General features: G+C 30.1%; 1 protein-coding gene and 1 pseudogene across 1 annotated transcript; both read left to right on the forward strand.

Moving 5' to 3' along the window:
• The first annotated feature begins 7,590 nt into the window (after positions 1-7,590).
• Positions 7,591-8,346, forward strand: LOC125819227 (uncharacterized; annotated as a pseudogene).
• Positions 8,347-9,480: 1,134 nt separating this feature from the next.
• Positions 9,481-12,544, forward strand: LOC125819219 (sesquiterpene synthase 9-like). The gene is made up of 7 exons (XM_049498690.1): positions 9,481-9,614; positions 9,752-10,016; positions 10,128-10,503; positions 10,617-10,835; positions 10,995-11,133; positions 11,372-11,623; positions 12,177-12,544. The coding sequence occupies exons 1-7, from the start codon at positions 9,528-9,530 to the stop codon at positions 12,468-12,470; spliced, it is 1,632 nt and encodes a 543-aa protein (XP_049354647.1). The 5' UTR covers positions 9,481-9,527; the 3' UTR covers positions 12,471-12,544.
• The last annotated feature ends 1,869 nt before the right edge of the window (positions 12,545-14,413 follow it).

Consider the following 14,413-nt stretch of genomic DNA (forward strand, 5'->3'; position numbering starts at 1 on the left):
AAATTAGCAAATGAGATAATTAAATTTAAAGAAAAATTGTAACTAGAAGACGAATTAGAAGAAAAAGAAGATTATAACCAAGATAATCTACCCGAAATAAGAGTTGATGAAATAAACGACGATGATCTATAACAACATTCAGAGACAAGCGAAACATATACGGAACTTTTAGCAAACATAGATAATACAAAGAATTTAGAAATAAATACAGGAGAAATAGACATGGACGAAAAACCTAGCACATCAGGAGTAAAAAACCCAAAAAATTTTAATCTAAAATATTATAATGAAAATTATGAACAATATGATAAAGAAAAAACTACATGGGATGAAAGATTAAGTAGAAAATGGATGCCTAAACCAATAACTGGACAACATGATTTTTTAGATTTAGACTGTCTAGCAGATATAAATAAAACAATCTAATTATGGATAGGATACATATCAAAACAATTAATAGATAACAAGATAGTAATAGCAGAGGCACCAGGATACATAGAAAGAACACTTATAAGAACAGTAAAATTATGGCTACAAAATTTAACAAGTGAAAGCTTAACAACTTTAAGAAATAATAAAAAATTTGATGGTGAAATAGCCACTACAACCATGGAAATATTATATAAATACGAAATAGCTATAAGAAATGAATTTAGTAGTATGACAACAGAGGTAGAAGAACAAAATAAAGAAAAAATCATAAATCGGAATCTAATGACAAAATTAGCAATATGTAATATGTGTTACATAGATGAATATACATGTGCATTCAGAGAATACTATTATAAAGGAACATATAGCATAAATGAAAGTAAAGAAATAAGAAAATTATATTTTACAAAATTACCAGAACCTTTTAATTCAAAAGTAATAAAAAGTTGAAATGAAGCAGAATTAACAGATACCTTAGGAGCTAGAATAAAATTCTTACAATGATGGTTTATGGAACTATGTGAAAAACATAAAGAAGAAATAAAAATGAAAAAAATATTAGTAAAAAACTTGGCATGTTGCAAAAATAAGACAACACCTCAATTTGGTTGTACGGATAGGTATTATAAAAATAAAAGAAATATAATAAAAATACATATCAAAATATAAATATAAAAAACCAAGAAGAAGGTACTATGTAAAAAATTACAAAACCAAAGACCATATAGACCAAAAAGAAAACTAACGGAATGCACTTGTTATAATTGTGGAAAATTAGGGCATATAGCTAGATATTGTAAATTACCTAAAAATCCAAAGAAAAAACAAATATCGGAAATAATAATAGACGATGAAAAATATACGCAGATAAAATACATAGATTATGAATTAGAAAGTGAAGATAGCATTTATGAAATATTAGAAAATGAAATAGATAATGACACAAAATAGAATCAGATAATGGATTCTATAATATAACAAATGACTGAAGCAGACATACAAATAATAAATAAAGAAGAACATCAAGACGAAGAATCTTTAGAACAGAAAATAATATTTGATAATAGTATATTTGAACAAATAAAAGGAAAAGAATTAGACCTAAGCGTAACAAAATATTCGAAATACCAACAATAAGAAACTGGTTTAAACGACAAAAGAAGAATATTATGTAGTAAGTCAGAGAGAGCATATCATAGATTGCAAATACACTAAAGGAAAGGCCAAAATACCAATAATAAATAAACGAATAATAAATAAAGAAATACAAGATATTAAGGCTAAAATCCAATTAAATATGTACATTTAAGAGGAACAGAAATATTAATAAAAACATGTTTTAGAGAAGGAATAGATACACCCATAGAAATATTCTTAGCGGATGATAGAATTATACAACCCATAGAAAAAGTATAATAAGTGCAGTAAGAGGTAACCTCATATACCAAAAATTTAAGTTTATAATAAGTGTTAACTACTCAGTAGCAATAAATGATAGAAATATAGATAAATCACTAGTATTATACTGGCGAATGTCAGGGATAGAACTAGCCCCAGGAAGTAAAATATTTACAGCTAGATGTAAAACTTATATGTTCTAACAACAAAACATAAATAACAACAAAAAATAAAATAGATAAAATAAAAATAGAAGATCCCTTTGAAAGGATAGTTACAGTCATAGATAAAAATGATTATAGTTATAATGAAATTGATATAGAAGAAGATTTAGAAATAGTAAAAGAAAGACTAAGCACATCAAAAAGAATAAACAATTAAATACCCCAACTTTCATAAAAATGAGTACCTCAAGAAGAATAGAGAAAACCCCACAAAAATAAATGGAAGACGAATAAAACACATCATTACTACATAACGGGAATAATGGAACAACGAAAATATTTAATATTAAAAGATACAGGACGAGAAGAAAACTATATTACAAGAGAATTAGTGACGGAAGATGAGATAATAACTATTGAGAAAATCATGCCCCGAACTACCAAAAGCATTAATGTATACCGAAGAAACTACAGAAAAGGAAATAATCATTGGAGGAGTACCAATAGTGATAAAATTTAAAATATATCAAGGAAATGAAAATATCATTTTAGGAATAAAATGGCTAGAACAAGTAAAACCATATAATCTAGAAGACAAACAGTTAACAATAAATTATGAAAATAAAAGAGTAATAATAAAAAGGACTTTAGTATAGTAAAAATATGAAAATATATATACTTGCAAAGATAATAGTAGAAGGATATTACAACCGATATTATACACCAATGATAGATACGGGCGCAGAAGCTAATATATGTAAATACAATTGTTTACCAGAAGATAAGTGGGAAAAATTAAAAACACTGATAGTAGTAACAGGATTTAATAACGAAGGAAGCATGATTACATATAAGGCAAAAAATATAAAAATACAAATATGGGATAAGATATTAACTATAGAAGAAATATATAACTTTGAATTAACTACAAAAGATATGCTATTAGGAATGCCATTTTTAGAAAAATTATACCCACATATAATAACAAAAACACACTGGTGGTTCACAACACCGTGTAAACAAAAAATAGGAGCAAAAAGAGTAAATAATAAAAATGAAAAAACAACAGAGCTAATGGATAAAAGGAAGTGAAACGATTACACAAAAATTAGAAAATATAAAAGAAGAAGACCCTAAAATAGAATTAATTATATTCTCTATAGATAAAGTAAAAATAATTCAAGATAAGTTAGAATTATTATATAGTGAGGATCCTCTACAAGGATGGGAGAAACATAAAACAAAAGTAAAAATTGAGTTAATTGATAATAATAGTAAAATAACCCAAAAACCATTAAAGTATAATTTTAATGATTTAACCGAATTTAGGATACATATAAATGAATTACTAGAAAAAGGATATATAAAAAAAGCAATAGTAAGCACACAAGCCCGACAATTTATCGTAAATAAGCATAGTGAACAAAAAAGAGGAAAAAGCAGAATGGTTATTGATTATAGAAATTTAAATGCAAAAACCAAAACATATAATTATCCGATACCAAATAAAATACTAAAGATAAGACAAATACAAGGATATAATTATTTTAATAAATTTGATTGTAAATCAGGATTTTATCACTTAAAACTAGAAGAAGAATCTAAAAAACTAACAGCATTCACCGTACCACAAGGATTTTATGAATGAAATGTATTACCATTTGGATATAAAAATGCACTAGGTAGATATCAACACTTTATGGACAATTACTTTAAACAAATAGAAAATTGTGTAGTGTACATTGATGATATATTATTATATTCCAAGACAAAAGATGAACATATAAGATTATTAGAAAAATTTATACACATCATAGAATATTCAGGTATAAGTCTAAGTAAAAAGAAAGCAGATATAATGAAAAATCAAATAGAATTCTTAGGAATACAAATTGATAAAAATGCAAACACATATAGTACAAAAAATAATTAACTCAAATGAACAACTAGATACAAAACAGAAATTACAGTCATTCTTAGGACTGGTAAATCAAGTAAGAGAATACATACCAGAATTAGCAGAGAATTTAAAATCATTACAACAAAAATTAAAGAAAGATATAGAATATCAGTTTGATAAAAAAGACCAAACACAAATACAAAAGGTAAAATTATTATGTAAAAACTTACCTAAACTATACTTTCCAGATGAAAACAAAAAATTTACTTATCTAATAGAATCAGATGCTAGTGAAAATAGTTATGGAGGAATATTAAAATACAGGTATGATGAGACTACGATAGAACATCATTGCAGGTATTATTCAGGAACATTTAATAATATAGAAATAAAATGGGAAATAAATAGAAAAGAATTATATTCAGTATATAAGTGTTTATTATCATTTGAACCATATATTGTATATAACAAATTTATTATAAGAACAGATAATACACAAGTAAAATAGTGGCTAACAAGAAAAATACAAGATTCGGTAACAACAAAAGAAATAAGGAGATTGGTATTAAATATATTAAATTTCACATTTACAATTGAATTAATAAAACTGATAAGAATGTTATTGCAGATTACTTATCAAGACAAAGCTACTCAGACTGAGAACGAAAATACAATGGAAGAGATACTCAAAGCCATAACTACACTTTGTATAAAAGTGGACAGTATGGACAACGAGATACAAAAGCTAAAGACTAATGAAGATAATCTGAAGTCGAAAGCTAGTCAACAACATGACTATAAAAATGCGGAGCTACGTCGATCGGAAGACGAAAAAAACTCAGAGCTAAAAGGAGACGATGGGAAACTCCTTAAGACCCATAACATTTGTTTAAATATAGCTGCAGGTACAAGCAAACAAGTTAGTGATAAACAACATAAAAATGCTAACTTAAACCAGCTATTCGACAAATCATTTACCCAAAGGACACTTAGACATATGTCCATAGAACCACAAACATCTACATACGCAGATGGTTTCCAAAACCAAAATGAGAAAAAGACATATAACTATATCACACGAACCTATATTGAAAATATCCACAAAATCCAAACCTATTTAAACCGCAACCCCAGGTCAACTACAAAAGAACCAAACAAGATTATTTGACACAAAAGTTACAAGGATATAACAAGTTAATTGTACAACCGAAAACTAACGCTAATTTAGTAAGAACATGTTACAACTACGGATTGTTAAATACCGTATACACATACGACGGAGAAGAAGTTAGTGGAATACCAGAACTACACAAAGCATTCGTCACATACAAAAGAGTTACGAAAGGAAATTTATTTTATATAAAATTCTATACAACACTAGCGGAGATATTATACGAGGAAATAAAACCTCCAATACAGGTTATCAAGATAGGATTAACTAAAGATATGATTATACCCGAGGATATCGGACAACAAGAAGAGATATGCAAAATAGAGATATCGAGTTTTTATGCCAACAAAAGGATAATTGGTATATCAACGATTATACAAGAGCTAACAAATAACTATTTAAACGGAAACGCAATATGGAGCTACTATGCAAGAGACTAGCTAATGATTTATTCCAATTCAAGGGAGCTAAGGAAAGCAGATATGGATGAAGTCCAAAGATGGATTTTATCACTACTTAAGCAAGAACAACGACCTACTACACGAGCACTAAAAGAAGGATTTATTTCGGCAGAATTATTAACCAGATATTGAAAGCTAATTGGTCACAAATACCCTGACCATATATGTTCAAAATGTAACGGAGAAGATAATGTAATCCCAGACGTCCAGCTAGAATAAAGAGATAAAGACGGAAGCAGATGATAAGAAGATAAGATGATGAAGATGAGATGCGGACAAAATAAAAAGATGAGATAAGAGTAAAATTATTTGTCTTGTAAAATAGTCAATAAAGTATGGTGTGAATAGTAATGTGTCATAATAAGGATGGGCATGTGTAAGGGATGGTAGGGGGTGTAATTTATTAAGTGGACAAGTGTATGGTGTGTCATAAGAAGTAGGTATGGTGTGTCATACTATATTATTAGGCACATTATTATATATGTAGATTATTGTAAGTAGTGTAGTAAGTGAGAATTCTTCTTTATATAGGGAGGATATATGTAAATGAAAGGTAGGCAATGCCTAACGTAATAAACATTTTCTTGAAAACACTCTCTCCCCTAAGTTATAAAAATACTTAAAAGTTAATATGGAGAAATCTGAAATCCAATCAGATATTTCAGATAGCATGGCTAAGCAAGAGGCAAAGATATATTGTTCAAAAAATATGCGGAACTAATTTCATATATTCTTGAATATCATATATATGCTTGAATAAATTTATGTTAGTTATTATGTATTAGAATTATTTGAATCATGATTTCTAGTTTATTAGCACACTGGAAACAGGGAGAAAACTTCTATATTATGCCATCCTAATGTTGAAACCGGTAGGCAAGGAAGCCGTTTAGGGGAGTAAACAAAGTTGAGGCGCTGATAAGAAGGAAGTATCCGCTAAAGTACGATGCTAGTAGTGACAGGAAAACTTGATAAAGATAATCTAGTTCATAATGATCTAATATGAATTTAATCAATTATGAATATGATAGGAAGGAATAATTTGAAATAAAAAACCTGCATAATAAAGAACATGACTACATACATGCATGATGAAATGATAAAAAACTACGAAACTTTAATCTTATATGTACTTAAAAATATAGAAATAATCGAAATAAGAAGAATAATATGGGAAAGAATATTTAATGATTACGAATCATAAGATATATTAAATCAAGAATGGTATGAAATAGACCTACATGATTTAGACTTTGAAAGAATAGAATGATATGATTTAGAAATAAATTCAGATTAAAATGAACCATGAATATTTACAATATTGGATAAAATCTATGGAAGATATAAAACTATTAGAACAATTAATGGAGGAAAATTTATATATGTACCAAAGAACCGAAGATATGTTATATCTAGAATATATCATAAATAATATTAAAGAAATATTTAGATTAAAACAACTATCGGAAGAATATTACAATAAATATTATTACATTTTACCATGAATTTCACACTACCAAAAAATAACATTAAAGAGATATCAAGATTAAGACACTTAACAAAAATTTTTATAATAAAATCTTTAAAATAAAATACTCACCTATCACACTAACACCTACCACACTACCACTTCTATGAATTCCTCAGTTACCAATTCCGCACCGAAGTAATGAAGTATTAAGTTTATGTGTTGGCTTAGACCTTCCTCCCTATCAGATGAATTTAATACAAGTCAATATGTATTTGATCGCTAGTTTGATAATTTGTATTCTCCTAAACTGAGTAATATATGATTGGAATAATGTAACTAGAGTTCTGATTTTTACTTGACATTAATTAATAGTAGACTCTCCATCTGAATTAGGTTTGTATACATTTATGGAGTGAATCATCGGTCATTGTATATGTATATTGTATGAATAGTTCTCCAATCCCATAAATTGGTTTTTCAAGATGCATGAATGTATATGTATGTGATGAGTTTGAATATAACTATTGAATGTTTATATGACTGCTTGTTTGATTTGATCTATTGTAACTATTATTTTTATTCTCAGATTCAACATGTCTCCTTTTAATCCCCTTAGTACTATTTTGGATCATAACAAACTTGAGGGTCTTAACTATGCTGATTGGAGGAGAAATCGTGACTTCGTGTTAATTGATAAAGAGTATAAGTTTGTACTCTATGAGGAATGTCTATTGAAACAAGATGAACAGTCTAGTGATGAGGATAAGGTAGCTTATCAGAAATGACGCAAAACTGATGAGATGACGCGGTGTTCCATTATGGCTTCAATGTTAAATGTGCTGCAACATCATCCATCATCAAGTTTTGAAATTTTGGAAACTCTCAAACAATTGTTTGGTGGCTAGGGTCGATCAGATAAGTAGACTTCCATGAGATCTTTCATGAACACTAACATGGTTGAAGACACTCCTGTTAGAGACCATGTTCTGAAGATGATAGGTCTTCTAATTGACCTAGAGGTCTTGAGGGATGAAATTGACAACGACTCCCAAGTTGAGATGATATTGTAGTCTCTACTTGACAGTTTTCAACAGTTTTGCCTAAATTATAATGCGAATAAGATGAATCTATGTTTGGCACAATTGTTGAATGAGCTGCAAGCGGTAGAGGCAATTGTCAAAAAATCGACATCATCTATGACACTGTATGTTGAGAAAGGTTCTACTTCTAAATCGCAAGGTGGACAAAAGAAGAAAATGGCTCACAAAACTAAGGCAATTGAACCTCCAACTGGGGGCATGAAAAAACTTAAGGGCAAGTTTTTTCATTGCAAGATGCCAAACCATTAGAAGGCGCATTGTCCAGTTTTCTTAGCCAAGAAGAAAAACAATCCAGGTAACTCACTTTCACTCTTCGTTGAAACATATTTAGAGGTTGTTTCTACCAATTCATGGTATGTAGCCTCAGTATCCACTGATCATATATGCACTACTTTGCAGGGGTTTCAAGAAACTTGCAAGCTGATTAGAGGTGAAGTTAGCATTTTTCATGCGGATGGTTCAACAGTTCTACTTTTAGCAATAGAAAATATCTCCTTTTTTTTGTTTGATAGTGGTAGAGTTTTAATTTTAAACCGGACCGGTAGATTTATGATTCTGGTTCATGAAATAAGTTAAGTATTGATCTAAAAGAAACTAATCACTGAATCAAATTCGTCAGTAATTTAGTTTATTGATTAGTACCTATAATCTTGACATGGGGAATTACATAAGTGTTTAATGGGGAATTTCGAAATACAAATAGAGGAGTGTAATTACGAATTTCTAGTGGAATGATTTGTAATTTATTATGGTAAGAATAATTCAAATTAATTATTTGAAATTATTTCCACAATAGGAAGCCTCGGTAATTAATTATGTGGTCCCTACCATGCCCGTATTTAAGTGGAACTCAGAATCCTATTTTATAGTAGAAGAAGGAAAAGTTGTGTGCAATTTCTCTTCTTGAAGAAAAAGGATTTGTATTTTCTTCTCCTTTTTGGACTGGGAAGAAATCTCTATAAGTAAGGATTCTTCTAACCTAGAAAGACATTCAGTTTTCTGTATGATAATTGCCCACTCAAGTATTGAGAGAGTTCAATTGTTAGTTTGAGATCACTGTAGAAGACCGTAGAGCCGAAGTTTGATTTGTTTCAAGATATCTGCACACGCTTTAAGAGGTAATCCTTGAGTTAATTTTCATAATGCTTTGTAGGTGATACATATTTGTGGTTGTTGTTTATATTCATGCATGATGTATGATTCTGTAATGCTTCCGTAGTGTATGCTATTTTCTAACAACTAATTCTAATTAATAAGCCTTGACTTATTTAATGTAGACTTAAGCAACCAATAACAAATTAATTGAATCCTAAAAATTTAATTCAATGGACTACGGTACATTATAATAGGCCATCCTATTAGCACAACTTAAACCCACAAATTAAGCTTGAAAAAAAGAAGCAAGAGAAAAGAAAACATTTGAACAAGCAATGGCTGCTTCTTCTCCTATTAAGTGTCGCCCCTTGGCAAATTATCATCCAACTGTTTGGGGATATCATTTCCTTTCTTATACTCCTGTCAGTCACACATATTTCTTTAATAAATTTTTTTCTATGTTAATTATTGTCTAAATATTACAACGATACGTTTAAGACGTAACATAATATTTGATTTATTAATTAATTAACATATGATGAGTATTTTTCGGATGCAGGAAATTACTAACCAAGAAAAAGTTGAAGTTGATGAGTACAAAGAAACAACCAGGAAAATGCTGGTGGAAGCTCCAGAGGGTAGTGAACAAAAACTTGTGTTGATAGACACAATGCAACGATTGGGAGTGGCATATCATTTCGATAATGAAATTGAAACATCCATTCAAAACATTTTTGATGCTTCCCAACAGAACGATGACAACCTTTACATTGTTTCTCTTCGTTTTCGACTTGTGAGGCAACAAGGCCATTACATGTCTTCTGGTAATTGTACTCCATCCTTCATTATTTCTCTTCGTTTTCTACTTGTGGGCATTAATTGAGTCCTGCAACTTTTAATTCTTATAACTAACAATGAACATGATGTTTAACTAGATGTCTTCAAGCAATTCACCGAACAAGATGGAAAATTCAAGGAAACGCTTAGTAATGATGTCAAAGGATTATTAAGTTTGTATGAAGCATCACATCTGAGAGTGCGCGATGAGGAGATTCTTGAAGAAGCTCTTACCTTTACCACTACTCATCTCAAGTCTATTGTCTCCAACTTGAGCAATAACTCTCTTAAGGTTGAAGTAACTGAAGCCTTAAGTCAGCCTATTCGCATGACTTTAGCAAGGATGGGTGCAAGGAAATACATATCCATTTACGAAATTAACGATGCACACAACTATTTGCTTTTGAAATTTGCTAAATTGGATTTTAACATGCTGCAAAAGTTCCACCAAAGAGAGCTTAGTGAGCTTACAAGGTTGAACATTATTTGATCTATATATCTTTTTTAATTAGATGAGTAATGGTAATTTGGAATTAATAAAAAATGTAATGCATGCAACAAAATCGTTGTTCTTGTGATGTATGTAGGTGGTGGAAAGATTTGGATTTTGCAAATAAATATCCATATGCAAGAGACAGATTGGTTGAGTGTTACTTTTGGATATTAGGAGTGTATTTTGAGCCAAAATATAGTCGTGCTAGAAAAATGATGACAAAAGTACTCAAGATGACCTCCATTATTGACGACACTTTTGATGCTTATGCAACCTTTGACGAACTTGTGACTTTCAATGATGCAATCCAGAGGTAAAACATCAAAATTTCACAAGTAAAATAATCTTTTTGACAATCCCTCACTAATGAATAGGAGAAAGTAAATATGTTTTCCTGTTGTTATTATAAAATCTATATATATATAGACGAGGTGTAAGAGTTAATTAGCTTGTGGTTTTGATGATATATTAGATGGGATGCTAATGCAACCGATTCAATACCGCCATATATGAGACCTGATTATCAAGCTCTTCTAGACATTTATAGTGAAATGGAACAAGTGTTGTCCAAAGACGGTAAATTGGACCGTGTATACTATGCAAAATATGAGGTAATATTATTGTTTACCTAACCCACATAATTATATCAATTAAGTAAATTTTGATAATTCAACTGGTTGACTATCTACATTTTCAGCTTATCTTATTAATTAGTGAGAATTTAATTTCGATTCCCATGTTATAATACCCTCCTTATTTGCTATGAAAACGTTACCATTAATTCCAAAAGGAAAAAAGATACTAGCTAGTAGTAATTGTCTAGCTTAAATTACTTGTTATTGTTTTTAGATGAAAAAGTTGGTGAGAGCCTATTTTAAGGAAGCCCAATGGTTAAATGATGCTAACTATATTCCAAAATATGAGGAGCACATGGAGAATTCACTTGTAAGCGCTGCCTATATGATGGCATCAACAACTTCCTTGATCGGTATGGAGGAATTTATATCCAGAGACACTTTTGAATGGTTGATGAATGAGCCTTTGATAGTTCGAGCTTCCTCATTGATTAGCAGAGCAATGGACGATATTGTTGGACATGAAGTAAGTACAACAATAAGTATATGCGTAATGATCATTGAGATCTGAAACATTAATTAAGATTCAAACTTTCATTAAATACAAATAAATGAGGTATAATAGTGACTTGACTTATCAAAAACAATAGTACTTCTTATGTTTCACTTTGTGTGAGGGCCAAACTAACTACTCTCCTGTGTAAATTTTTATTACTATACAATCTTTTAAGTTTTCTTTTTAGATAAAATTTATATTTTAAAAAAATACTAGAAGTCACAGCAATCTATTGTTCAAAATATTACAAAAGTTTCTATATTGTATTACAAAAATTAAAAGAGAAAGAAAGAAAACATATAGTCCTAGTTGCTTGAAGAACATATGATGTTGAATAGTTTGGATTTGCTTCAAATATATCTGCATATGATACAGAAGGAACACATATATTGTGTGTATTCGATTTAATTACTTCAAATTCTTAAAAGTTAGCTAAGAAGCCTACAATATAATACAAAAAATAATGTTTAAAATGTATTAATTATATACATGGAATATATTGAAATCTATTTATTTCATGTAGGATGAACAAGAAAGAGGACATGTAGCTTCAATTATTGAATGTTACATGAAAGAGTATGGAGCTTCAAAGCAAGAGACTTACATTAAATTTCAGAAAGAGGTCACCAATGCATGGAAGGACATAAACAAAGAATTATTCCGTCCAACTGAAGTACCAATGTTTGTACTTGAACGAGTTCTAAATTTCGCACGTGTGATAGACACATTATATAAAGAGGAAGATGGATACACCAACGCCAAAGGCAAACTTAAAAACATGATTAACTCGATACTGACTGAATCTGTCAAAATATAAATATAATGATGAAATTGCATCTTCATCAATCAAATATTAAGAGCAAAATAAGGCATATACAATAAATTCAAGTATACCCCTCATATTTTTGGGTAACTTTCCTTAACTGGACAACCTGACTTCAAAAGGGCACATCTCACTCATCCAAACTCGAAACTTAGCAAACTAGTTGGGGTTGGAAAGATAATCTAAAGACCTTTTATTTGATATCTTATGGGCCACCCAGCTCATTGTATACTGAAAGTTACGGTCGATTGAAGTTGAGCCAAAACATAAAAAATCTTAGAAATAGCTTGAATGAATTCTCTTTAGTTCTTTTTGGAACTCAAGGTGCTTCATCTAGTGATCTTAACACTTGCCTTAATTCAATCAAAAATTAATTTGAGACGTGAGATTTTCCTTTTCGAACAATGTCCAAGGCCACACAATCTAATCCAACAGGTAATCACAATAATATTACAGAAATAACAACACCCATATCATATAATTTGAAAAATGGGTCAAATCAACGCAAAAACCCAATTCTGAAAATGAGTTTTGAATTCGAAAATCATTACTGAATACAGTATCCAAGTCACTTGGAAACTATTGGCAAAAACCATTTCAAAAACGGATAAGAATTTAACTCAAAATCATCATTTTATCAAGTTTTTGGGTTCTTGAAGAAATTCCAAATTATCATTCCAAAAATGCTAATTTGAACACTTAAATCCATTAATAACAGGTAAATGAAGATTTAAGGTTAGAAATCATTACCTAACCGTTTCTTCTCAATAACCTTGTTCTAGTCGCCACACCAAAGCTTCCAAAACTAAAAAAATGATGAAATAAAGTTGAAACCCCAATTTTAAAAAATATTCCGCCTGGGTATAAAATTCTCATCGCGATGACCAAAGTTTCGTGATCGCGTTGATTTAAATGGGTCAATTCATTAAGTTTGACGATCGCTATCACACAAACCTCCACTCGATCGCGATGACCAGGACCCTAAAGCTTCACGATCGTGAAAGTCATCCAAACGATTGCGAAAAATAATTAACACTACACTAGAAACAACAAACCAACTATCAGACAAGGCATAAAATATTTCCGAAATGACCCTCGAGATTGGTTTGGAATCCCTTTCACACAAACCAAATATGCAACAAGACTAAACTTTATGTTTCAGACACAATGGAACCATCAAAATATGAATCCTAGGTCTCCTTGACCCAAAACCCGTAAAAGTCAAGAAACGACCATAACGTAAGCTCGGGACCTCTAAATTTCAACCAAGACCTCGCCTAGACCTAAAAGCAATTTTTGAATCCAATGGAACTGTCAAAAATTGGACCGAGCATCTGAATCCTTAATGTTGACCAAAGTCAACCCAAAGGCTAAAATCTCAATAATTTCCAACTTAGGACTTCAATCCGAAAATACTCTGAATTTAAACTGGCAACTCTCCTAGACTAATTTCCACATTCTAGAGTTGACGGAATCGATGAATTTTCATTCTAGGACTTGAAACTCCAAAAGACACCGAAACCACTTTTTAACAAACTTTATCCTTCCAAACTTCCCAATTTTCATAATTAATAACTTTTCACTCAAAACTCGAAACGAATTTTTAAATCAATCAAAAAGGACTAGAGGTCAATATTATGAGGGGTAAATGATAATTTTATAAAAAAAAAACAAAAGGGACCTTCGAGTCATTACATAGCTAGCTTAGACTCCTCCTTTTTTTTTGTGTACTATTTTGAGTTTATAACTTTACCTTTACCGTATGATAATGTATTAAGATTGTTGCCAATCTCCAAGATGTAACTTTTTCATATCAATGATCATTGGAAACATTTAATGAAAAAAAATTGAACATCTGAAGCATGGATAATTTAATTGGAATACAATATTGGCTGAGATAGGTCCTTCTTTTATATCATGTAAAATTAGGCTTGGGC

Source organism: Solanum verrucosum, unplaced genomic scaffold, assembly GCF_900185275.1.
Source record: "Solanum verrucosum unplaced genomic scaffold, falcon-dt-bn FXZP01000346.1, whole genome shotgun sequence".
Taxonomy (NCBI): domain Eukaryota; kingdom Viridiplantae; phylum Streptophyta; class Magnoliopsida; order Solanales; family Solanaceae; genus Solanum; species Solanum verrucosum.